Genomic DNA, 26862 nt, shown 5'->3' with positions numbered 1-26862 from the left:
TCCCATGGCCTAGGACCCGTTCACGTGCCGAGCATAGTCCCTGGCATGCAGGCTATCAGTTCTAGAAACAAAGACCAAAGTTTTCCAGTGCTGGAGCCCAAAATGAAAGGGAGATAAATGTAGGGGGCCTTCCCAGGCCAAAGGGTCCTTCCCCAGACGAGTCACTCCGCAGCCCAGCCCCAAGCACCAGCCAGGGCTAGCGGGGGCAAGGCCCAGCCCAGCGGCCTGAGCTCCCAGGGTGACGTCAGCGAACTCAACATGCCTGCTGGCCTCCCCTTCGGCCAGGAGCCCCGCACACCCCATGCTTCCTGTCCCCGGCAGTGCCTCACCACGCCACGGGTAAAAAGGATAGTCCCCGGAAAGGGCTTTCGTGACTTAGGAAGCAATACAGAAAGAACATAAATATCAACGCAGAGCCGGCTGGGAGCCACAGCCTGATCCGGAGTCTTGGAAAATACGGCTGCGTTTCCAGCAGATATTCAGGGCTCCCAGCCTGCCCCTGGCTGGTAACTCTGGGCAAGGCATTTCACCTCTCAGAGACTCAGTTTCCTCATCTGTAAAATGGGAATGACATTATTACCTTTCTTCATTGATTAAGGAAAGGATTGGATAAAGGGTCCAATAAACTAATGCACAAACCCATGTGTCAGAGGAACTGGAATGTAAGAAGCAATCAATCAATGCTACTTAATTATCTTTTATCACTGCTGCTGCTACTATTTCTGCTACAAACAAGGAAGATTTATATTGTGATTTATAAAGCAATTCTTTAGCATAACTTACATACATTTTTAAAAAACTCTAAGCTGATCTTTTTATGGGGAAGGGCTTCCATGTTTAAAGTGCCTACTATGTGCAGGAGGCTTTATACACAGTTACCTCACCTACTCCCACAGTGACCACACAGGGAAAATCTTAGCATATTTTTCTGCAGACGAGGACTGAGGCCCAGAAAGGCAAAGTCACTTGCCCAAAGTCACACAGCAATGAGATGGTGGAGATGGGACAAAACACTGGGATTGTCCAGCTCGGCCCTACTTTACCACGAGGGAGGCAGCATGGAGAGGGATTCAAGACACAAGGGCTACATGGATCCACATTCCCCCTTCCCAGTAATGACACTGGGGAAAAAATTCTCTCTCTGAGCCTCAGCTCTCTCACCTGTAAAATGGGCACATGAGAATCACTAAAACAGTACATAGGAAAGTGATCAGCACAGTGCCTAGGATAGAATGAATACTCTCTACTTACTATTTTCATTTTACTATAAATAATATTAGTGTTCTCAAAAGCCAGGTCTCAGCAGACAGAGGAGAGGTACCCTCATTTATCCCCACCACCCCAAAATTCTGAAGGCACAGGGGCTAAGGTAGAAGTCACCAGGTACACACAGGTCAAGTGTTGTCCTCTCTCACCGCCAGTGACACTGTGGCCCACCTGACCCCTTCACAGATGAGGGTGCTTCACACCCTCAGAGAGGTGAAGCAACCTGCCCAGGGTCACACAGGAATTGTATCTGAAGTATCTCTACCACCCACCCAGCTTTTTTCAGAAACCCACCTGACATCCAGCAGAATAGCCATCTTGCCCATGGCCTGGGTGCATGACTGACATAGCATAAATTTTTATCAAATGAACAAATGAAGGAGTGAGTGACCTCTAACCCCACACCCAGCTTGGGTGGCCTCCAGCGAACAGGCATAGCCGCAGGCTCCCTGAAGCGGAGGGCTCCCACAGCGGGGCGGTGTGACTATTCCTTAAACACAGAGCTTCCTTGACTCCTCCTGGCTGGACTGAGGCAGCTTCAGGTCCAAGAGTGCTGGGCAGTTAGTAAAGGCACTCCGTCCTCCCTGGGTAGAAAGGCTTGCCCTGTAGAGAGAAAGTCATGCAAACAGACAGCTGCAGCAGGCAGGGGAAAGCACCTGCTCAGAAGCTGGGGACCTAAAAGCATCTTTCTCACTCCTTTCCCCAAGACCCTGGTGGCTCCCAGGGCCAGGGGCAACCTCCTTGGGCCTTCACAAGTGGATAACAACAATAGTTGCTAACATATGTGCATCCGTCACCGGGCACTATGTACTAACTCATTTAATGCTCATCAACCTCATGAGGCCGGCACTATTACTACCCCCATTTTACAGATAAGAAAACTAAGGCACAAAGTTGTTAACTGCCCGTGGTCACAAGCTGGTAAGTGTGGAGCTGGGATTAGAACCCAGACAGTCTGCATCCAGATTCCCTGCAATATTCCCAAGGGCTACTGGGAATATTCCAACTCTACAGCCAATTCGGCAGAACCAGCATCCATTCTGCAGAATTCCTTACTCCATCCCAAACAGGACCCCCTCCGTTCCAGGCTCACAGCCACCATTTGTTTACCATCTACTTTGTGCCAAGTGTTTCACAGTCCTTCCTGCTGACAGCCAAACATGGACCCTGAGTCCATTTTACAAATGGGAAAACTGAGGCTCAGGGAGGCAATGAGACTGGGCAAAGGTCACGTGGCCCATGAGAGGCAGAGCTGGGATTTGAACCTACATCTGTTCCCTCCACAGCCTCCCTTGGCTTCACTGTGCTTTCCCACTCCACTGGCTACCTGTACCGCAGGTCGAGGAATTGCACACCAAGTCTAGAGCAAAAATCGTCATCAAGGCAGTCTGAGAGGGCACATGATTGCCACATTCATTATGAGGAAACCGAGACTCAGAGAGGCGAACTGCCTGTGCTGGGTGATAGAGCCAAACCAGGCCTCCTTCCCCAGAACCCTGCTCTGACATGCCCCACACAAATCCTGAGCCACACTTCTTACTGCCCCTTCCCAGGAGCCCCTCCAGCCCTGCAAACCCGCCCTGCCCAATCAGAAAGCTGATGTATTGCATTAAAACAGGCTGGGCTACTGCTCAGAAAATACACACTTGCCCCCTCTCAGTCTCCATAAAAGCAGCACATGTCTCTGCCTCACAGATGTTGGGACTTGCTCTGACCAATAGAACGAGGGCAGAAGTGACACCATCTGAGTTCCAAGAGGAGACTTTCTAAGACACTAAGGATTCCCACTAAGCTCCTGAGTGGCAAGTATCCACCACAGAAAAACATGCCCTGCTGGCTGCTGGGTGTCACAATGAAGGTAAGCGGGGCAGACGTGAACCCAACGCAAAGCCTGGAGTCCGGCCTGCCCGCCAAACCCAGGCAAGATCAGCCGAGCCAGCTGACCCACAAGCATGAAACAAATGTTTGTTGTCAAAGGCCCCTGCCATTTGGGAGACATTTGTTACACGGGATTATTACAGAAAAACCTGACTAATACAAGGCCTAGATATTTCCAGAAGGAAGCAAGTGCACTTGTGTGTACATGGGCAAATATCTTCCAAGCACAGTCCTCAACAGGCCAGATTAGAACCCAAGGGCCACAAAACATGCTGCATGCAGGGACTGTCACCTTCCCTACTGTAATGCCAGAGGCTCAGTGCCATGGCTGCTGCTAAGACACAATCATCTACTGGTCCCTCCCTCGGACCCAGACAAACAGGAGCTCTGCCCCACAGCCTTGGTAGGAACACGACAGGCACCACTCCAGAGGGAAACTGGGCAGGCTAGAGCAACACTCTGAGCGCCTTGTATCCCACCAGGTCCGGGTCCTGGACTCTCTCCTCCAATTGACAGCAAGAAGTCTGCAAAGACCAGTGAACCGGGATGCTCATGGCATTATTGTGTCAAAGCAAAACCAACACAACTCAATGCCCATCAGTGGGGCGTCTGTTCAATAACAAACAGCAACTTCATGCCTGGGAGTTTTATTCAGCTTTTTTAAAGTGTGGGGTTGAGTCAACACATTCTGAAATGGGAAAGTGTCCAAAGCTATTAATTTAGTACATAAATGTATCACATAAATCTATTAATGTATGTGTGAAATTCCTTGCTTTATGATCGCTGTTGTTAAAAGGATATATCTACATATGCTGACTCCTTTGTTTATTCCACAAGTGGAAAAAGCAGTGGAGACACATCAGGTTCTCTGCCTTCTGGGACGGTGAAGTCTAGAGGGAAGGAGGCAACAATAACTCCACTATAACCACCACAAGTAACAAGATAGAGAACAATGGCGGTCAGTACACACCGAGCACTGACCGTGTGCCAGGCCCTTCTCACTGAGTCCTCGCAGCAACCCTCAGAAGCAGGACCGGTTATCATCTCCATATAGTGATGAGGAAACCAGGGCTCAGAGAGGTTTAGTCACCTGCCCAAGGTCACACAGCTGGTAAGTGGCAGAACCAAGATTCAGTTCCTTCCATCTGGTTCCAGAGTTGACGTAAGAGTAACTTAGATAATTAGCAGAGTGTGATAAAAGGGCTGGGGTAGGGAGACTCCCTTTTCACTTAACCAATATCATTTTGCCATCTTTAAAGTGTTTGGTGTGTTAGATAAATATAATGTGTATGTGTAGCACTTCTGACTCAGTGATGTAAACATCCAAAGGTCATGCTTTGGGGAATATTTTATATTCTTAATGGAGACAAGTCTACAGAACATTCAAAGATCCTTTACCTAAGCAATTAACAAATGTCAGGATGATAACTCCTTCCCAGAAGCCAATGCATGATCACTTGCATACTTGTTCCTTGTTGCCTTCCCCCTCGCCTTCCTCCCACCCAGTCACCGAAATCCCTAAGGACTGGAGTCCTAAGGGCAAGGGCTTTTTTTCCCTCTACAGATAGACTCTTATGGCTCCAGGAAGGGGGTCTTCAAATGAGTGGCTCTAAATACAACACTGACCGATGTCTCCCTCCAAATCCAGTCCATCATCACCTCTCACTTGGATTTTTCTAGCAGTCTCCTCACTGGCCTCAAAGCCTCCTCCAGAACCCTCGCCCATTCAGCCTCCCCACAAGAGCAGGGCAAACTCCCCAGAATGCACATATGACCCTATCTCTCTCTGCAGAGTGTCGCACGCCCCGTCCTCGCCAGCAAGAACAGCACGCAACAACAGCAGGATTCTTCTGCAGAAAGCTTTAATCTTCAGCTCTTTGTGAAACAAGTGTGTCGGGCAGGACCCAGAGAGGAAGAAAAGACTAGCTTATATAGCTCTCACGCTCTGAGCTGGTTGGTGCTGCTCACTGTGCCTCGTTAGCATAGCCATGTAATAGATCTGATTGGTGTTTGGGCTAAGGTCTGATTAGCATGTGGTTTTGTGACGTAGGGTGTTTTGCAACTGGGAAGTACGGGACTTCCCAGTGGCCCCACGCTTGGTCGCCATCTTTGGGCGTGGCTGCCAACATCTCCCCCTGTTTTAATAGAAACTCAGGACGGAACTTGTCAGCTGGGGCGGAGACAGAGGCCTGACCTCCAGCAAACATTTTTTGATGCCTCTTTTTTGGAGAGGGGTTTCTGGGCATCTACCCCTATGCAGTCAGGCGTGTCTCTCAGAGGGGTCTAAAACCTCTTGCAGTGCTTTGCCTCGCATCCCCTAGCAGACGTTGGGACCGCCTGGTACAAAGGGTCTTGGACCTTTTCTTTGACCCTCTTGCACCGCGAGTTTCTTAGGGGAAGCTGCAGGTAAGCGATAAGGTACCCGGGCCTGGTGCAATGCCACAAGGGCTCAGGGTGCAAGGGCTACCTCAAGCTAAAGCTGAGCTTCTTTATTGAGCATGTTGAGCCATACTTGAGGAGAGGCGCCAATATCTACCGCCATTAAGGCTTGAGCAAGGATTACTTTATCTTGCCTATGTTGGGCACGGAGCCTGCATAACAACCAGAGTAGGAGCATGAGACCTCGAAGCATGAATACACTCATCCCAGCCATGCCCGCCCACTCTTTAACGTGGGAGAGGGCTCTGTGAAACCAGGAAGAGAGTCCTTCTGCTACGGAGATATCCAGCCGGGTGGAGTTGATGTGGATTATCTCTCGCCGTAGCTCCTCCAATGCTCCATCAAAGTCTTGGGACCAGTTTCCTGAAAGATACTGGGACAGGCTTCGTGACAGATTAGCTGCTCACGTAAAGTTTTCATATTGAATGCTAGTAATGCAGAGAGCGCGAAATTTTCGCTCACATCCCAATTGGGCTAACTGCCAGAGCACATCTAGTTGCTCTTCCACTAGATCTACTCGCTGATTGAGGACTATTATTCCTCCTTTCAGCTTGCCATCAAGCGAGGACTGATGTTCAAGGGCAGAGGACACTGATTCCGCAAGGTTATTGAGTTCAGTAGCTGTTTTGATAGAGGTGTCTAAAGCTATGCCAGCTGCGGTGGCTGCAACGGCGGTTAAGGAGATTAGAAGCACTATGGCGGCTGTAGCACCGAAGTCGCGTTTCTCTCGAAACAGGGTCATGGTGTTAGGTGCGTCTACTGGGACGGGGACTCAACGAGGAATACGGGCTACTAAGGCATTAGTAAAATTTAGCGCATCCCAGCATTGAGACAGAAAACAGGAGGTATTGGAACAGGGGTTAAAACTGTCATTGGATAAGATAAACAGGAATGGAGGGGAAAGGCATACTGGAGCTGGAGGGTATTTGGAACCGGGGGGTTCTGTCTGCGTAGAATTGGCCGGATAACACGAAGTGGTGGTGGGGGCTGAAGAGGATGAGTCAATCGTGCACTGATAGGTAATGTTGTAGCGGAGGCCTATCCCTCCACCCAAAAGGGCGGATAGTGGGGACAGGTCTGTACAAGAGCCATTAACGCCACACAGCATCCACTTGTGAAAAGGATTCCTGTTCATAGGCTGGGAGTAATTGCTATCTTTTACCAGAGCTGTTCCCCAACTTCTTTTTTCGGTCATATCTGGGGAGACAGTGAACATATGGCGTTCATCTGCCCAAGTCACTGCAGCTGACTGGCAGTCTGTCCAGGGCCATCGTTCTCCCTCATAGTCACCTAAGCAGTGGGGGGCGTATTTGGGTTGGCGAGGCACAGGGGGTGCAGATATGGTTGATCCTCCAGTCTCTTTGGAGGCGTGGGTTATACCCTCAGGGGACTCTACAAATGTACCATTGATCCAGAGAACATTCTGGGGGCTCGTTAGGTTCCCCGAAGGCCCGAGCCCTGTTATCGGGTCACTGAACCAGCCATATTTTCTCTGTTTTAGGGAGATGCAGTTGGTTAGATTTTTAGTGGTAAAACATAACGATCCGCTGGTTACAAAGGACCGGTTCTCTCCCAAAGGAGCTATTATGGTGTCCTTAGCTAGGTATGGCAGGTTTATGCTCGAGTTGGTAGTGAAAAAACGTGGAAAAACCGCTGCATTGAAGCGGACGGGCATAGGCTTAGGAAAGGCAGACAATATTCCCCATCTCAATACTCCCTGAGTCGGGGTTTCCAGTGACAGGAGCAGGATCAGCAGGTATAGAGAGGTCATCTCCTTTGTCTAGGACCTTCCTTGTCAGGCGCTCTGGGATCCAGAAGGGGTTTTCTTCACCCTGGGGGAAAACACATACAGCTCCCCTGGATCTTATTATAATTGGATCTGGGCCTTTCCATTGGTTAGATAATACATCTTTCCATTTCACTAGTTCCTGTGGGTCTTTTGGCTATTGATTGTGGCGGTCTGCTGCTGTATGGCCTCTAGCATCCAGGTTCAAAAAATTCATAGTAAAAAGTGCTAGGGCTATTGCAGTTTTTGGTGTGGGGGGTATATCCCCAATTCCCCCTTTTTGTTTAAGTAAATAGGATTTGAGAGTGCGGTTCGCACGCTCCACAATCCCTTGACTTTGTGGGTTATAGGGAAGACCAGTGATATGTTTTATTCCCATGTGATGACAAAATTGAGCAAATTTGGTAGAGGTATAGGCTGGACCATTGTCTGTTTTGAGAATTTGGGGTAACCTCCATGCATTCCAAGCCTCAAGACAGTGCTGGATGACATGGGAAACTTTCTCTCCAGATAATGGAGAGGCAAAGATGACTCCTGAACAAGTATCTACAGATACGTAAACATTTTTCAGCTTCTCGAAGGAAGAAACATGTGTCACATCTATTTGCCAAACTTGTAAAGGCTTAATACCTCTGGGATTAATCCCAACATGGGGCGTGGGAAGAAAACTGCAGCAATGTTGGCAGCTAAGAACAATGTTCCTAGCTTCGGCTCTGGTTATGCTAAACTGCTTGCGCAGTGTTTCAGCAGTGACATGAAATTGTGAATGGAATTGTGAAGCTGTGGCGACGGAATCTAGCAAGGGGAAAGCTATGCTTCTAGTAGCGAGGTCTGCCAGATTATTGCCTCGGGCCATAGGCCCGGGAAGGCTTGCATGTGCTCTGATGTGGGTTATATACAAAGGTGATCGCCTGTGGAGTAACTCTGATTGAATCTGCTTGAACAGAGAGGCTACTGAACTCGATGCGTTGATTAGCCCGGCTACTTCTAGAGAATTAACTGCATTAACCACATAACAAGAATCTGACACAACATTCAAGGGTCCAGGGAAGGTTTGTAGTACTTCTAAAACTATGTGGCATTCTACTATTTGTGGAGTATTGGGTGTATAGTTTTTTGTCACAACTTCGCCGTTATGGACATAGGCACCTGTACCTGTCTTGGATCTATCTGTGTAGACTGTTTCTCCATGTGGCAACGGGATTTGGCTAGTGATCTGAGGGAACACTAGGGGATGAGTTTTGGCAAAATGGAGGAGGGGATGTTTTGGGAAATGATTATCAAAGGTTCCTGAGAAGCTATAAGCAAGTATGGCCCAATCATCATTCATAGCACATAATGTTTGTATCTGCTCCATACTGTAAGGGGTTATGATTGTTGCTGGAGCTTTCCCAAAATGTGTTAATGAGTTTTTTACTCCCCTCAGAGCGAGTTTGGCTATGGCAGCCGGGTAGTACTCTATTGTTCTAGCTGGAGAGGCTTGGGGATGGATCCATATCAGTGGCCCTCGTTGCCACAAGACTGCAGTTGGCAGTCCCGGAGTAGGAAGGACGCATAACTCAAAGGGTTCATTTAATTGTATCCTATTCAATTGTGCTGTCATTAAGGCTTGTTCTACCTTGTGGATGGCTTGCACTGCCTCAGGTGTAAGGGAGCGCGGAGATGTTAGTTGTGAGTCCCCTTCTAGGATTTTAAATAGCGGTTTCAATTCAGTGGTAGGTATCTTTAAAAATGGCCGCAACCAATTAATGTCCCCTAGGAATTTCTGGAAATCATTCAAAGTTCGCAGCTGATCATGTCTTATTTCAAGCTTTTGGGGGTAAATAACATCTGTGGAAATAGTGGTTCCTAGGAATTTGCTAAGACTAGATTTTTGGACTTTTTCACTGGCTATATTCAGTCCCCAAGTCTCTAGGGATTTAGTGAGCTTTACATAGGCCTCTTCTACTTCTGCTGATTGTGGGGAGCAGAGAAGGATATCATCCATATAATGAATGATTTTTAGTTTGGGGTAGCTTTTGCGAATTGGTGCTAGCACTTGCTGAACATACAGTTGACATATGGTGGGGCTGTTTGCCATCCTTTGAGGGAGAACTTTCCACTGAAATCTGGCATCTGGTTGCTCATGATTAATAGCTGGCAGGGTGAAAGCAAACTTTTCTCTATCTTTGGTGTTTAGGAGTATGGAGAAAAAACAGTCTTTGATGTCTATTATGATTACTTTCCTTTCTCTGGGTAGAGCAGAGAGAAATGGCAGTCCTCGCTGGACAGGTCCAAATAGCTTCATTTGAGCATTTACTGCTCTCAAATCATGAAGCAATCTCCATGACCCTGACTTTTTTCTGATTATAAATATGGGCGTATTCCATGGAGATACGGAGGGTTCTAAATGTCCTAATTGGAGCTGTTCTTGTACTAATTGGTGAGCTGCTTCTAATTTCTCAGAGGATAGCGGCCACTGAGGAACCCATATGGCCTCCTCTGTAAGCCAAGGTATGGGCATGGCGTCTTCAATGGCCCCTATGAAAAACCCAAGCCGCGACGGTCATTTTTTACTTTGGGTAGGATAGGCTCTGTGCGTCCCTGTTGGTGTTTCTTTAGCCCTTTACCTGGGATGTATCCCATATCTATCATCATGCCTAGGGCAGGGGTGGAGCATTCATTAATGAGTTTAAGGCCCAGACCTTGCATAACATCTCTCTCCCACAAATTGACTGGCAGTGGGAGCACATAAGGGGTAATTATACCTTCTTGCCCCTCAGGCGCTTGCCATTTCAATGGTTTGGCACTAATGGTAGGACTAGACTCATATCCTAAACCTTGTAAAGAGTGTGAGGACTGTGTTACAGGCCATTTGGAGGGCCACTAGGTTGCAGAAATAATACTTTTATCCGCTCCGGTATCTAGGATTCCTTCAAAACTTTTTCCTTCTATTTTGAGAGTTAATTTTGGCCTGTCTGCTAAATCTAATACTATGAAAGCTGAAGTGTAGTTAGAGGAGCCGAAACTCCCTTCTCCTCTCTCAGTGGTGGCGGCTGGGTAATTGGCATGGAGACTGGGCAATACTAGGAGTTGGGCTATGCGGTCTCCCGGGGATATAGGGTAGATTCCTCTGGGGGCTGAACACATAATTTTCACTTGTCCCTCATAGTCTTGGTCAATAACTCCGGGGTGGACTACAAGGCCTTTTAAGGCAGCAGAAGAACGCCCCAAGAGTAACCCAACTGTATCTGGTGGTAAGGGGCCTTTAAAGTCTGAGGGGATAGGTTGAACTCCCATCTGTGGAGTTAACACTATTCTGGTGGTGGCACGGATGTCCAATCCTGCGGAACCTGGAGTGGCTCTCCTTGGGGGGCTTTGCTGCTCCCGAATGACACTTGTGTGCTGGTTGCCCCATATATTTGTGGGCCCTGACGGCGGGGGCCCCTATGGGCGTTTTTTGGCGGCTCTAAGGGTTTCCCTTCTATGTCTTTAACAGATCGGCACTCATTGGCCCAATGTCTGCCCTTTTTGCACTTAGGGCATAATCCAGGGGTCTTTTGGGTTGTGTGCTCTAAGGTTGGGCTTCTACATTCTCTCTTTATATGTCCTAGTTTCCCGCATTGAAAACATTTAATATTTTTATTAGTAATTCTGGCTTGTTTGTGGCTTTGTAGTATAGCCGCGGCTAGGCCCGCATTGGTGAGTGGTCCCCCTATTTCTCTGCAGGCTTTTAGCCAAGCATGCATTCCCTTCTGTTTCCAGGGTGTTATTGCTTGCTTGCATTCTTTGGTGCATTGTTCAAATACTAATTGCTCCACTAGGGGCATAGCTTGCTCTTGGTCCCCAAATACTCTACCCGCGGCTTCCATCATGCGAGCGACGAAATCTGAAAATGGCTCGCTCGGCCCTTGGATAATCTTAGTCAAATTGCCTGACACTTCCCCTTTGTTAGTGAGGGCTTTCCATGCTTTAGCAGCGCACGCGTTTATTTGTGCGTACACCTGCGCGGGGAAGGCGGTCTGGTTGGCCACCCACTGTCCCTGGCCTGTCAACATATCATACGACCACGCGGGTTGCCCCTCGGCAGCGTTTGCACATGCCTGGGTCATGCTGATATCATGCCACAATGCTTTCCACTCTATATATTGTCCCATACTAGTAAGGCATGCTTTAGTCACATACTGCCAATCTGTAGGTGTCATGGCTGTTTCTGTCAACCTTTCAATCTGTGCTAAAGTGTAGTTAGCACTGACTCCGTAAGCCCGAACGGATTCTGCTAAATCTTTAACTTGTTTATGGCTCAGGGGCTGGTGGGAGCGTACCCCGTTGTCCTCAAACACAGGGAACATTTGCTTAATTGCTTGTATGGTATCTGGGTGACAGAAAGTATGTGTACCGCTCACATAAGGTGGCGGAGCAGTGGGCGACGGAGAGCACCCTGCTTTCATTTTCTCTTTGGTCTGCCTTTCAGCCTTGCTAGTTCTCTCACTTCCGCATTTCACGGTCCTGGTCTCTTCCCCCTCTTCCGAGGATATGAGCTCCTCCTCTGGCTCCCTGTCGGAGAGTTGAAGCTCTCTCAACTCTTCCCATGGGTACTTGCTACTTTCTCCGAGGCGGTCGTCACCTGCTCCTCGGGGCTCTTTCACTTTTGCCCTAGGCGGGCTTTCCCCCTCACTCTGGGGTTTTTTAACTTTCATTTTAGCAGTCCTCTTTCGGCCGCGAGCTAGCTCTGTCTCCTGTTCCGTTTCTGACATGCTTTCTTGGATCTCTGTTAAAGCTCTCTGTCCTGCCTTTATCACCTTTTCACATTTTTCATCTTGTAGGCAAGCCCTAATCAGTTTCCATAGTGGTCTAGTGCCTCCTCTCAAGTGTCCCTCTTCTTCTTCTCTATCAAGATCTTTCCCTAACTTGTCCCAACTCGGGATGGAGAGGGACCCTGAACAGATAAACCAGGGAGCGACGCGGTCTACCTCCTTCACAAAAGATCCTAAAGCTTTACTGGAGACCTTCAAATTTCGCTCTTTGAGCGCGGTCTGCAGCGCTGTGACTAATGACGGTGCGTTTCCCATGATGTCTCTTTATTTACAGAGAACCATCAGCCACCCTTAAAAGCGCGTCTCTCGGAACGTACCACTCCGGGTTTTCTTCAATCCTGCAGTTCTGAATCCTCTCCAGATGTCTGAAGGGTCCTCCCTGTGCCGGTGATGTTCTGGTTCCCGGGTTTCGGCACCACTTGTCGCGCGCCCCGTCCTCGCCGGCAAGAACAGCACGCAACAACAGCAGGATTCTTCTGCAGAAAGCTTTAATCTTCAGCTCTTTGTGAAACAAGTGTGTCGGGCAGGACCCAGAGAGGAAGAAAAGACTAGCTTATATAGCTCTCACGCTCCGAGCTGGTTGGTGCTGCTCACTGTGCCTCGTTAGCATAGCCATGTAATAGATCTGATTGGTGTTTGGGCTAAGGTCTGATTAGCATGTGATTTTGTGACGTAGGGTGTTTTGCAACTGGGAAGTATGGGACTTCCCAGTGGCCCCACGCTTGGTCGCCATCTTTGGGCGCGGCTGCCAACAGCAGAGAAATTTCAACAGGGCCGCACTGCCCTGGAATAAAGTCCAAACCCCTGAGAATAGCTGCCTTGGCCGCAGCCAGCATCCCCTGACAACACGCCCTGCCCCCTCCCACATCCGGGCAGCCCTGTTCCCTCTTCTCAGCCCATAACACCATCCTCTTCCCACCAGCAAGCTCTTCAAGGAACTAAGCCTCCTGACCCCCAACCCACCTCCCCTTATTCTAGCTCTTCCGTTCTAGACAACTGCCTCTTTCCACAAAAGCTTTACCTCTTGGGTAAACCTGAGTGACTGCTAGTCTTAGAATATTTGACACATGGTCTTTGACACATGGTCACAATATTTGCTGAATGAATGAATGAATGAGTGAGTGAGTGAATGAATGAATGAATGAATGAATATTTAAAATTCTCCTCCGGGGCTCTCTGTCTGAGTTGGTCAGGGAGGTATTCTGGTGACGCTGAAAGGGAGGAGTGCTCAGGTCAGACAGTGGGCCTCTCTGTTGTCCTGCCAAGGTCAGCCTTGGATAAAAGCCAGCCCCCAGGACCCCCAAGGGCCTCAGAACCTGGGGTGAGAACTGCACCCCCCACATCAAGAATCAGCACAGCTGCCCCTCTGGACGGCAGGGCAAGCTGATTGCTCCATAGCTAGAATGTAATACCAGGGGGGCAGATCCTATATTGCCCAGCCACACCATTCCTGTAGTGTGGGACACATAGTAGGTACTCCGTACACACACTGGTTACTGAATGAGCAAGCTCACGTGCCCAGCTGAAATGTGCCCAGAAGATGCACCACAACCCTGCACTTCTCTCAGGTAATTACACCCTTGTCATACATGCAAATCCTTTAAAAGAATTTCCCCTAAAACCACCAAGACCAAGGCTACTTACTGTCTGCACAACTCCCTTGGGCACTGTCCCAGGGATGAGATGCCAGTGTCTGGAGGGGAATGCATGCTTGTCCAGGAGCCTTAATGGATTAGCAAAGGGAAAGCTGGGCCAAGGGAGAAGCCCTGTCCAAATGCCCTGGTTACTCATTAGCCAAACCGCAAAGCTTCTCTCCAAAGGGGAATCGGAGGAGCAAAAAACCCCTTTGGAAGAAAGACCAAGTTAAATCTCTCTCGAAGCCTGCAGTTTAAAAAGTCAGCAAGCTGGGTTTCTGGAGCCTTCCCTCAGACATTGTAGGGGAAGCACTGGGCCACAGAATGAGGGCCACTAATGTTTACAGTGCCTCCTCCTGTTTCCTACCCAAGAATCCTGCCAGAAGGAAGGGCTGTGACCCCCTACCCCCCACCCAATTTCACCCAGAAGTGAGGCCAGGGATCAAAGAAGTTAGGAGTTTTGCCCAAGGTCACAAAAAGAAGCTCTTTCTTGGCGCAACAGGTACAACCCTTTCCCTTCAAAGGCTAATGGCTGCTCCTGGCTAGGGAAAGTTCAGTCCGGCCAGCAGGAAGCCCTGGCCACCTTGGCAGCGCGTGGGGATTACACACCCCACTATGGAAGGAAAGCAGGTTTCAGGACGCGGTGCCCCGGCTCTGTGGTTAGTGTGAGCCAGAGGATGTGGAAAGGTAGGGCTTGGGGTTCAGCGGACCGCTTCCCTTCCCGCCTTCCCGGTGGCTCCGCCTGTAGCCCCAGGGGGACCCTCGAGCTGGCCTGGGAGCAGGGACACTGATCCTTAATCCCATCAGGGTGTCTCCGCTCTGAGAAGGCGCGCGGAAGGGAGCGAGGCCTGACGGGGAGGGTGTGCGCCAAGGGCCCGGCGAGTCGCTCTCTCCACCGCCCCCGCTGCCCACAGGATCCCTTCGTCCTGGGCTCCGCCTCGCTGTGCAACCCCGCTCCTCAATGCCCACCTCCGGGGAGGCCCTCCACCCGCACGGATGTACAGATCCTAGCAGCTCCAGTCTGGATACACAGGATCTCCAGCGATCCCCCAGCTCAGGCCACCAGATCTCCCCTTGGAATCTGCTCCCAAAGCTCGGACCAGCGTGGGGGCAGAGGGGTCAACCAGCTCCCAGTCTCCAATCACCGTCCACCGTCACCCCCAGGTTGGGGATCGAGTGGGACCGGAGGCCACTAGAGCCCGACCCACTCCCGAGATCGACTCCCAAATGTTCCTCTGGGCGGCGAGGGATCTATTGGCTGCCCTGTGCCGGATCTTCCCGCGGGATCCACTCCCAAGTCTCGGAAGATGATTCCTCCAGCTCCCAAAGCGGCATTCGCTTCTCCCCGCAGACCCAGAGCCCGGGGAGGTCCGCTGGGTCCCCACCTCTTCCCCAGTCAACTTTGCCAACTTTTCTCCCTCAGACGAGCAGAAACTTGGCGGCCATCGCCCGCCACCGCCCCCAGCCTCCTCTCTGGCCTGAGACCGAAGGCAGACGGCCGGCCCTCACCCCCGCGCCCGCCGCACAACCTACCGTGGAGCCGCCGCAGCCAGCCCGCGCCACCACCCGCCCAAAGCCCGCAGCACCTGTCCGCGCCGCTCGCCGCCCCGCGCAGCCTAGCCTGCTGGGGGCGGGGCCTCGGGTAGGGATGTGCCCCCCCCGTCGCCATGGGAACCGCGGCCGTGGCGCCTGCGCGGAGGCGCCCGGGGCCGAGCGCGGCCAGGGGCACCAGCCCTCGGCGGCTGGCTGAGGTACCCGGGGAAAGTCTGGCGGGTCAGAGGTCGCGAGTTCTGCCGGGACACTTCTCCCGGAAGTGCTTCTGACCCGGGAGCGCCGACCCCCGCAGCGCCCGACTCAGAGCAAGCTCATGGTCTTAGCCTGCGATGCCGGAGCGACCCCTAGACTCCGGCCGGAATCCCCCGCCATGGACACCGACCTGTCACCGCATCTGTGTCCCCGAAAACCTAGTGCAGCTCGGGGAATTCGGGAGGCGCCCGGTAAAGGTTCACCCGTTGAGTTCTGGAGCTGTAGGCGCTGGCTCAGGAGCTAGTGGAGTCTGAGCGGAGTGCTGCCGCCCCCTCGCGGCGTGCGGTGGTACTTTTTACCCTGGGGCGCACGGCCGGCGGGCGTGGCAGGAGCGTGCTCACCATGCTGGGGCGCCTATTGTGTGCAACGCAAGTGCTGGAGTGGAAGGTTAGGAGTATAAAGATTTTTGGACAAATCTAGAGAGAATCGTGGAAAGTCCCCCCACACACAAGAAAGTGCCAGCTTTGCTTTCCTTCCCTCATTTCATTCCATAGATCTTTATTAAGCACCTATTGTGTGCAGGGGGCTGGGAACACAGTGGTGAAGCAACTGGCAAGATCCAAGCTCTTGTGGAGCTTACAGAAATTAATAAAATAATTGCACAGGTAAACTGAATTGCATTTGTAACACGTGCTCCTAAGGAAACGTACTTAGCATGAATAACTGGCGGGCCTATAAAGTTAGAAAGAAACATCACTGATGAACGATACTGAATTGGATCCTGGGTCAGAAAAAAATGTTACAGAGATATTATTGAGACAATGGGTGAAATTTTAATATGGTTTATATAATAAGCAAATGTAGTTTATATAAATTTATATATTAGATAATATTATATCAGTGTTCAGTTTTTGGATTTGATAGCTGCATAGTGGTTGCACAAAAGAATGCCCTGTTCTTAGGAGACATATGCTAAAGTTTTAGGGGTGACAATTTATGTTTGCAACCTACTCTCAACTGGTGAGGTGGAAGAGAGAGAGAGGAAAATTGAGAGAGTGCAAATGTGGCAAAATATTAACAATTGGTTTCAATCCCCCCAGTCCAGGGACAGGACTATTGGCCCAAAACTACCAATGCCTGGGTCCGCAGACCAACTAACAACTCAGAGTTTCTGAGGGTGGGGCTTCACCTTCAGTTACTCCCCATGGCTCTTGGGATAAAAATCCCAAAACCATGTTGGGGTTCTCAAGACCCTACACGATGGGCCTGCCCACTTGCCCCACGCTCAACCCTTTTGTTCTAAAAAAATTGCAACACTAGGCTCTTTCCCACCTCTGGGCCTTTGCATATCTGTGTTCCCTTTGTTCCTCCTCCCACCCTGCTTAGCCACATCAAAGCTATGGATATAGCTGGAATGTCACCTCCTCTAAGAAGCCCTCTCTGGCTCCTGAGACCTGGCAGGACCCCTGTTGGAGGCCTTCATGATATCAAGAACTCATTCATGGCTCTTGGAAAAGTTTGTAATCTCACTTTGTGTGATTCTTTGATTCATGGCTCACTCTCACTCTATACTCTGAATAACAGAGGAACCAATTCTGTTTTAGTTATCTCTATGTCTCAGCACATGGCCCAGTGCCTGGCACATAAGCAGGGTCCAGTAATTGTTGGACAGATGGGTGGACAGGTAGGTGAGTAGATAGATAAATGGAAAGATGGGTGGATGGGACAAAGGAAGGGAGGGAGGAAACAAGGAAAGAGTACTTGCATGGATGAATGTATAGTGAATGAATAAGTACATGGATGGATGTATAGATGAATAGATGCATGCATGGGTGGATGGATGGATGGATGGATGGATGGATAGGGAGATGATGGATAAGAGAACAAAAAAAATGAGTTCATCTCTTTCTGCCATCTTTGCATGCCACTATAATGTATGTAAATGTCTTGGCTGGTGTTCTCAGCATCAACAATGCTTAGAAGAGAGGCAAACTCCAGGTTCCTGTAGGTCACACTCCAAAGTCTAGTTCCTAATTGTGATGATGAAGCATGGTTTCTTCAGCAAATTTGAAATCATTGTTATCACAGTGTGAGAAAATAGTTGTGAACCCCACAGGCAGGTTAAATAAGTGTGACTGGCCTGAGATTTGATGTGTAACTCAAAAGATCTAGAAAAGTGACAGAGTTACGTTCTCCCAACTCATCAGTGTGATTTCACTGTACTGATGACCTCAGCTAGTATCATGGCCACGAGGAAGCAAGACAAAAGCACACAAAAGAAAATCCTGGGATTCTGTTCCTAGGGATGTAGTATATACAAACAAATTTTAATTTTTTGAAAAAGAGTTTGTGGTTGATTGCTTCTGTTCTGTTGGCTTCTCCATTGGCGTCTGATCCATCTCCCCAGTGGATCATGGGGTCCTTGAAGGCCAAATTCCTTTCCCTTCCTTGGAATCCTTTTCTCCCAGGGTACCCTGGGATCTGGGCTTTGCACTTGAAGAATTTACGCAGCCCAGTTGAGAGGGACCAGGAGGGCCATGTTGGACCAGATCCTGGATTCCATTCACTAGTTGCTGAACCAACACAGAGGCAGCATACCACGGTGCTGTGGGAGGTGCAAAGGGGTTTGGGATTCAAATCCCAGCCCTGCCACTTACTCCCTGTGGGAACTTGGAAAAGTCACTTAACCCATTTGAGCTTGAGGAGATTTTCCCATCTGTAAAATGAGGAAAATATTACCTACCTTGTGGGCAATTGTGAAGAGTAGTGAGAATTATGTAAGTAGTGAGAATTACATAATAGGCACTCAGCAAGTGATAACCAGCCACACCACACAAGATAAGACAGTCCTTGATCTCATGCAGGTCTACTCTAGCAGGAACAGCACTGAATCGGTTAATTGTGATACAGGGTGTCATACCAAGGTATGGGCAAAAGAACACAGAAGAGGATGGGATGAGTTCAGGGAGGCTTCCTGGAGGAGGCGACATTTAGTCAGGCCTTAAATAGCATTATACAGTCTGGAGTCTTGGGTCTTCTTTCCAACTTGCTGTTAAATTTCCTTGTGACCTTGAGCTAGTCTCTTCCCCACTGTGGGGCCTCCAGATAATATAAGGTTGCAACAACCTGTAATATGAGTTTGTTGAACATCAGCTCTGAATCTTTTGGGTCACAGCCTCCTTTGGAAGAACCTCTGAAAGCCAGAGCCCTTCTTCCCCCCAAAATACAGACACATAAATTTGTCTGGAAAGGGGCAGGGGTCTTCATGGACTCCTGGGAAGCCATCGGGGGCCCTAGGCTAAAATCCCAGAGCTCGGTAATCCTGTTGGAGCATTATCATTATGCCCTCAGACACAGCCCCTCTGTTTAGACTGCAGCAGGCTCAAGCAAGCAGAATCAGTGCCCCAATCTGGAAAAGCCCATCAGGCACTGGGCTGCAGGACAGAACAAGGGTCTGCAGAGGGGAGGTCACTCTATCTGGCAGCAGTTCTGGAAAAGCATCCCTGAGCAGCCCAACCCTGACCTCGCCTAGTTTATCACCATCTGCCTCGGGAGGAAGAGGAGCATGGACTGCCCTGGGCAGGTTCCCAGACAGGCCGCTGACCCCTATCTGGAGCCCAGGCTGGAGTTCCCGGATGCATCCTTCATCTTCCCTAATGCAAACACCCACAGACGGTAGGGAGTCTATCACCCTCTCAGCTGATGTGTGTCCTCTGCTTGCTGGAGGAAGGAGAGCTGGCCATCCCATTAATACTTGAGCTGCTGCCATCAACTACTTCCCTTTCCATCCAGCCAATCCTCACTCAGCATTTATTGAGCACCTGTTGTTCACAGGCATCTGAGAATGAGGTGGTGGAGGGGCTGTCCTTACCTTCCTCTGAGGTCTCTGCCTTCTGGCCTAGGTCTGCCTACCACCTGGGAGACAGGATGCTCTTCCTATCCCACCCACCCGGGGCAGGTGGGTGCTCTGGGGAAGTGGGCTTTGGGCTGCCTAACTGGGTACTGGGAGGAGAATCACCTCTAAGTTGGTGTCTGGGCACTGCTGTAAGCTGCTATGTGATCCTGGGCTTGTTTATTACCCTCTCTGGGCCTCAGTCTTCCATTTGTATACTTCCAATTCCATGATTGCATTAGACTCTGAAATGGGCCTTGCCAGCCCTCCAAACCCCATCTCCCAGAATAGTGTGGAAGGAGACAAAAATGCTGCCCTAGAATGCTTTAAGATCTTTCTTTAGAAAACCTCTGGATCTTATTCATTCATTCGAGCATTTTTTTGAGCACCTATTGTGTGCCAGGCCCTGGACGGAGCCACGAATGTGAAGATGACTAGGATTCAAGCAGGCGACGCGTACATCCTACTCCATGCCTTGAGCCCTGCATGGGGTCGGGACGCCTCCTGGGATCCCAGGTGGGCCTAGCTGAGGATTTGGGGCGCCCCAGGACTCGCGTGTCAGCGCGGCGGGCACCCAGGGCCGCGATCTGTCTCCGCCCCTTCCTCTTTCTCCGCCCCCTCCTCTTCCCTCCCCTGAGCGCGGCCACAGCCGCCTCCCACCCGCGGGATCCCGGCGTCCGCCAGCCGCTCACGCGTCCGTCGGTCGGCGGGGTCGTCTGTCCGCGCGCGGAGCACCCAGCGCCCCGGCGCGGCGGCCTCGGGGCCGGGGAGGGAAGGGCGCGGAGGCGGGACCGCGGCTCCCTCCCACTCCGGGGGGAGCCCCGGAGGCGGCGGTGCTAAAGCGCGAGCCGAAGAAGGCAGACCAGAGGAGAGGCGGTGAGTGAGCGGGGCGCTTAGGGACCCCACCCCCGGCTCCTGAGGGCGGCGGCGCACGCTTTGGGGAGGTCTGGGCTGGGGAAGGCGGGCTGTCACCCTCAGGGCAGGAGGCAGCGACCATCCAGCCCCCGGCGTCGCGTCCGCGGTGACTAGCCCTCCGAGGGGCCCTGGGCCTCGCCTGCAGCGCAGCTCATCCTCGCGCATCCCCGCGCGTCCCCGCGCACCCTGCATCCCCCAGCTGGGCTCGGCCCCCGGGAGAGGGGAGGGCTCGGGGAGTGAGGAGGGTGCACGGCAGGAGAGGGGTCTCGGGAAATCGCGCCCCCAGCTCCAGCCGTCCTCTAGGGCCTGCCCCATGGGAACGCGGGCGGCGACCCCTTTTACCCCCTTTGCTGCCCACCCCCATCGGTTCCCCATTGTTCTCAGCCGATCGCTCTCTTGGGAAGGGGGAGGGGGTGCTGCACTCTCCTCTTAAAGGGCCCTCTCCCCTTCTTGTCTTCGGCAGGTCGCGAGCACGAGTGGGGTGGGGCGTGCCCACGGGCCCCCGCCCCCCTCGGCGCCCGCCCAGCTCCTGAGCTGCTGCAGGGTGGGCTGGCCGGGGCACGCGCTGCACCCTCGCCGGTACGTTCTTCAGCCACAGAGGCCTTACAGGACGCTGTGTGGAGCAGGAACAAGGGGGAAAGGGACTCCCTTTCAGCAGGAGCCATCGGGGGGCGGGCCCGAGACAAGGCAAGCAGCCTCACTGGAAGCAGGCACAGGGTCTGGGACGCAGTTAAGAGCCACAGGGCTGGCCTGGCGCCGCAGAGAGCGCAGGCTGGGCTTTTACCTCCTGGGTGACAGGCCCTGTGCTGCCAGGAAGAGGACAGAAAACAGAGACCAGCATGACCTAGAGTAGGGGCGCTGCCTACTTCCTTACCTGAGCCCAGGGAGCCAAGGAATTTATAACAATTCCCCATCATAAGAAAGGCATTTGCTGTCCAGAGCAGCCCCCTTTAACGGAGACAGCACTGCAGGCAAGGGGTCCTTGGAGCCTGAACACCACCCCACATTCCTTTTAACTGAGGCCTCTTGGCATCAGGAGGTAGAAAGGCCGGGCAGTCCTTGTTGCTGCACTGGGGAGAGAGGACGTTCCCTGCCTGCTCCCAGGCCCAGAAGAGCTGGGCCCATAATAGTGGGGTCCTGGCCCCAGAGGCAGCAGTGGCCATGTCACGGCCAGGCCAGGGGGTGATGATGCAAGTGAATGGGTTGGGCTTCCCACCGCAGAATGTGGCCCGGGTGGTGGTGTGGGAGTGGCTGAATGAGCACAGCCGCTGGCGGCCCTACACGGCCACCGTGTGTCACCACATTGAGAACGTGCTGAAGGAGGATGCACGCGGTTCCGTGGTCCTGGGGCAGGTGGACGCCCAGCTGGTGCCCTACATCATCGACCTGCAATCCATGCACCAATTTCGCCAGGACACAGGTGAGGGGACTCGCTACACACGCACCCCACCCCCAGGCCAGGCTGAGACACAGACACCACCACCATCCCTACCACAACACCACTTGTGGTGGGATGGCGAAATCCCCCAGCATCCCTGAGGAGAGAGCCTGGAACTGCAGGAAGGCCAGCGGGCTGACCCAAACTCCCTCAGCCACCCCATGAAGGGCCAGCCTAGCCTAGCCCAATTTAAGGCTTGGGTTCCGATCCAGCCTCTTATTAGTTGTAGGGCCTTCAGCAAGTTACATCAACTCTCTGTTTCCTCATCTGTAAAATGGGTGGATCAATGTCTTTCACAACTGCGTGAGGATTAAATAAATTTGTGCTCACTGAGCACAGAACCTAGAAGAGCACTAACACTCAGTCATCATAGTAAAAGGGCTTTCCACGCTCTTCCTCACTGTATTTTCTCAACAACCACAGGCAGTAAGTCTTATTATTGTATTATTGGTAGTCCAATTTTACAGATGAAGAAACTGAGTCTCACAGAAACTGAGTGATGTAAACTCAGCGCTTGAAGCTCTGAGATTTAAGATTTTAAAAACTCTGGATTTAAGCCCAGGCAATGGAATTCCAGAGCCGAAGCTCTTGACTGGTATCCTAAATGGCTCCAAGAGTTGGTGGTGTTGAGGTCGTCTGATGGTGGTGGTAATGCTGGGGAGGGGGGCATGTTGGTGGTGGAAATTGTGGGGGCAGGGTGGTGATGAGGAGGGAGCTCGTGGTGGTGGTGACGTCAGTGGTGGTACCGACTGGAGCTGGTGGCAGTGGAGGTGATGCTTGTGTTGGTTGTCTTGGGGGTGGCGTGATGGGCTGGCAATGTGGAGAGAACGAGGTTGGTGGCAGTCTTGGAGATCGTGTGATAAGTGATGATAGTGATAAAAATGGTGAGAGCTCCTCTCAGCATCTTCGTTCTGGAGATGTGCCATCTGTGTGGAGAGCAACCTGAGTCACTGTTGCCTGGTGGTCTCTGTGACAAGCTTGGTGAGCAGTGGGGGACGGCGAGTCTCTACCTCATGGAAGCTGCCAAAGAATCCTTGGCATGTTCAGTCCTGGGGACCAGCTGATGGAGGTCTGGGGGAGTTTCTGTGAATCCCTGGGTGACAGAAATGCATGTGACAGCCTTGGAGAGAGCGGGACACTTCCCTTCTCTCTAAAGCTATGCGATCCAACCTGGTAGCCACTAACCACATGTGGCTATTTACATTTGTGTTATTTAAAATTAAAATGTAAAATTCAGCTCCTCACTCTCACTAGGCACATTTCAAGTGTTCAACAGCCACATGGATCTCACGGCTGTCATACTGGGCAGCATAGATCCAGAGAACATTGTCATCATCCCAGAAAGTTCTAGTGGAAAACTCTGCTCTAGAACATTGCATGGTGCCTACAGACTGGTCATCAAGTGTGGGAACATAGGTGAACTCATAACAAATAGTTTATTGATGTTATTTTCTGTACAATTTCCCTAACTCCAAGCACTGACTGTAGTCCCTGTAGATGCCAATCATTCATTCATGCCATCATACAATCATTTATTAATCTGCTGTATGTCAGACTCTGTGCTAAGCTCTAGAGTACTGCAAGGGGCACTACAGACAGGGTCCTGAGTCTCTAGGACCTATGCTGGAGGTCCCAGTGTAGTTGGGAGCAAGGAAACACATAATTGTACGGGTAATCAGCATTCAGGTTATCAGTGGCAGGTCTGAGAACATGAAATAAACCTAGTCTAGGGGTGGTCACGGAAGGCTTATCTGTGGAAGTGATGTTTGAACAGAAATCTAAAGAATGAGTGAGGAAAGCAGTGTTCCAGGCAGAGGGAACAGCCAGTGTGAAGGCGCTGTGGTGGGAAGGAACAGAGTAAAGTCCATTGTGTTTGGAGTGCAGTGAATGAGGGGAAGATGGTACAAGATGAGGTTGGAGCAGGGCCTGGACAGCCATGAAAAAGGCTTTGAATTTTATCCTGAAAATAGAGGTCACTGTGGAGTCCTCATGCCCTTCCTCCAGAGAGGAGCTGAGTCCCAGGGAGGAAGGAGAAGTGCTAGGGAGCCCCTGCCCTGTTCTCTCTGGTTTATCCTTGTCTGGTGGGGGTTGGGGGTCTGACAACAGCAGGACCCTGGTTTTCTCTTTGGTTCCATATTGGGCATTCTGCAGGTTCCGAGCTAGGGCTGGTTGTGCAAATTTTCCAGGGCCTGGCTTGGGTCTTAAAAACAGGGACAGCCCTAAGCAAGGCTGCCAAGTTGGCCACTTTGTCTTTGACACCCCCCGTTTTGGGGGCCCCTTTTCTATTCGCAGCAACCTCACTTGGGTTCCTGGCTCCTCCAAGCTCCCCCTTTCCTCTTATTCTCAATGGCTCCCCTTTTATGGTTCAGCCTCACTGGACCCTCCAAAAGTTCAGCTTCAGCCCATATCCTCCCCACATCTCCTCCCCGGAGCTACTCACTCCACACCTGCCCCCTGTTTGCCGGAAAAGGGAAAACCACTCATCTCTCACTGGCTCCTGGGGGCCTGCCAGGACCCCCTGGCAAGGAAGGAAAGCCTGAAACCTGTGGGGCTGGCATGGGACCTCGGATGCCTAGAAAACTGCTAGCAGCGGGGGCAAGATGCCCCCCACCAGACATGTTATCACGTGCTCCCTCACTTCTGCCAGGAGCAAAACAGTGTCAAGAGAGGACATCTTTTCCTCATTGTTAGTGGTCTAGGGAAGAGCCTCAGGCAGGTGTCCTCACCTCCCAGGCTTCAGTTGCACCTCTGTGAAGTGAGTAAGAGCATGGCTTTGCTAGCACGGTTGTTAGGTTGATGGAAAGAACCAAGACTATTATATTATCCTGCAAATCTTACCTTGACTAATCACCCCATGTGCCTAGAATACGCTGAAGAAATGAACACCACTGTGTGTCTAGAATATGCAGAACAGATGTATAGTCTTGAAAAGATCATGGTTCTCTGTCTGTCTCTGTTCTCTCTCTCTTTCACACGCTCACACACACATGCATATGTGCACACACAAAACAATACAAAATTGTAAAATCCTAAGCCCTCACATATGTACTGAAATGAACACAGCATCTATCTAGATTTTCTAATTGTAAAATTTTTGATAAGTTCATTGAAGCTGAACTTTAATCTGGGGCGGGAAGAGTAGCACCATGCCCCAGCTTTGCTAGTGCCCTAACATTGGAGCTGGCAGACTTTCCAATCAAGTTAGATAGTAAATATTTTAGCCTTTGTGAGCCCTATGGTCTCTGTTGTAACTGCTCAACTCCGTCTTTGTAGCATAAAAGCATCTGTAGACAGTATGCAAATAAGTGTGGCTGTGTTCTAATAAAACTAGTTGTGGACACTCAAATTTGAATTTCATATAACTTTCATAGGTCATGAAATAAGCTTGTTTTTTGTCCAACCATTTAAAAATGTAAAAAACACCCTTAACTCATGAACTTTGCAAAAGTAGGCAGTGGGTAGGTTTGGCCCTTGGGCTACAGTTTGACAGTCCTTGCCCTATTATGTCCTTCATCTGCTCATGGGGTACCAGGCATGCCCCACATGGAAATACACGCCTCATGGCATGTGCCAAGGTGCACATGTGTGTGCATACATGCACACAGCAGCAACCCTCTTGTACGCTGCTGACACACAAATGTCCTTTCTATGTGCTGTCACGCAGCCAGGGGAAGAAAGCCCAGATGTTGGGCTTGGACACCGGGAGAAGCCAGGCGTGGTCCCAGGGGGCTGCTGTTTGTTCAGCTGGTGCCCCATCACCTCTCCCCTGCTACACTGTTTTCATAACTCCCACAGCGGGTGAGGTTCCCTTTGAAGCCTGCAGGTCCAGAGCCCACGTGGAGGAAAATGCTATGACCCAGGCCACATGATGCTGGCACTCCCAGTGGGGTCCCGGGCAGAGAGCTCAGGGGGAAGCCAGAGGCAGGCGAGGGCCCAGGCGAGCACTCCCTTTGCAGGTGTATGGGCTGAGGGCTGGGTGGTCTTACTGCACCACGTGCTGTTACCCTGAAGCTTTCCTCGTTGTCCTTTGTCTTCAGCCACCCCTACCACAGGCACAGAGATTTCACAAATGGGAAACCAAGGCTGAGGCTTTTGCCCAGCTGGGCAGGGGAACTGGTGGCAGGGCTGGGCCTAGGAGTCCTTGGAGTCTTGGGGAGAGGGGTTGGCTCCCACCAGGTGTGTGGCAAAAATTTGGGAAACCTTCTGCCCCCCGCCCCATGAGAGACCAAACTTCTCTGAGAGCCATTATCCCCCACCCCACCACTGAGCCAGTGGCTTCTGAGGGCCTTACCCTCAATTTTCCTGGATTTTCCACACAGTCCCCGCAGCTGGACAGAGATGTGACTTGGCCACTTCTCACGCAGCATTCAGATTCCTCCCTAGGCTCACATGGCTCGGGGCAGAGAGGTGGGTGACTTTCTGGCTGACTGATGTTTCCCACTCTCCTCTCCCTCTGCTGCTGGAGGGACTTACGGCAGCCTTCTGCCCATTCTATAGATGGGATGTCTGAGGCTGGGAAGGCCTGGCTGGGGACAATCCACAGCTATTGTCCCTGAGGCATGAAGCACAGCTGTGACAGCCCTTCCAAGCTGTTGGGCTAGAGTGACAGGTTTCAGCATCACCCAAGCCTACATCATCCCTCCTCTGGGTGGCTTGGGCTCCACTCAGCCCTGTTCCCTGATCTCATGGGAGCCTCTGTCTGCGGACAGGCTGAGACTGTTGGAGACCCGTGGGGCCACCCAGAGGGAGGGGTAGTCATCACCAAGGAATGCACTGCCAGAAGGCAGACTCCAGGGAGATCGTTGTACAGATGAAGAGACTGAAGCCCAGAGAGCGTAAGTGACTTGCCCAGGGCCACACAGCCAGTCAGGCCCAAGCTGGAGCCCAGGCCTCTCAGACAGGTCTCAGGGATAGAGAACAGTGACATTCGGTGCTGGGCTGAGTGAGTCCCCTCCCTCTTCTCCCTTGAGAGTTCTGTTGGGGCTTGTTGTCAGGGTCTGTACCAATGCAGGAACAGCCCATGCAACTCCAGAAGCCTCCAGGGCCAGTTCCCTAGTGACAGGATCCCTTGG

At 51.4% G+C, this 26862-nt stretch overlaps 3 protein-coding genes across 5 annotated transcripts in view; 1 reads left to right on the top strand and 2 right to left on the bottom strand.

The window, feature by feature from the left end:
• LOC118934118 (uncharacterized protein KIAA1671-like) overlaps positions 1–16383 on the bottom strand; it is a 271613-nt gene extending 255230 nt beyond the window's left edge. Inside the window, exons 1-2 of one of the 3 annotated variants that reach the window (XM_057491737.1) lie at positions 15333–15390; positions 1561–1869 (exon numbers count right to left, since the gene is read on the bottom strand). The gene's annotated coding sequence lies outside the window, so the exon portion shown is untranslated. Of the gene's footprint in view, positions 1–1560; positions 1870–14768; positions 15298–15332 lie in introns of those variants that run through there. The other 2 variants (XM_057491739.1, XM_057491738.1) reach the window with 2 other exon arrangements.
• Positions 4990–12934, bottom strand: LOC130680663 (uncharacterized). Its single transcript, XM_057491734.1, has 2 exons — positions 12483–12934; positions 4990–7415 (listed from the first exon to the last, which is right to left on the bottom strand). The coding sequence occupies exon 2, from the start codon at positions 7352–7354 to the stop codon at positions 6356–6358; it is 999 nt and encodes a 332-aa protein (XP_057347717.1). The 5' UTR covers positions 7355–7415; positions 12483–12934; the 3' UTR covers positions 4990–6355.
• A 2968-nt stretch (positions 16384–19351) lies between the features above and the next one.
• Positions 19352–26862, top strand: part of DTX1 (deltex E3 ubiquitin ligase 1) — a 34642-nt gene continuing 27131 nt past the window's right edge. Inside the window, exons 1-3 of the mRNA XM_036929313.2 lie at positions 19352–19503; positions 19841–20313; positions 20816–21772. Coding sequence (XP_036785208.1) covers positions 21514–21772 — 259 coding nt within the window. The 5' untranslated portion in view covers positions 19352–19503; positions 19841–20313; positions 20816–21513. The remainder of the gene's footprint in view (positions 19504–19840; positions 20314–20815; positions 21773–26862) is intronic.

The sequence above is a fragment of the Manis pentadactyla genome, chromosome 14 (genome assembly GCF_030020395.1).
Source record: "Manis pentadactyla isolate mManPen7 chromosome 14, mManPen7.hap1, whole genome shotgun sequence".
Classification (NCBI taxonomy): domain Eukaryota; kingdom Metazoa; phylum Chordata; class Mammalia; order Pholidota; family Manidae; genus Manis; species Manis pentadactyla.
This window is presented reverse-complemented; position numbering and strand designations above follow the sequence as displayed.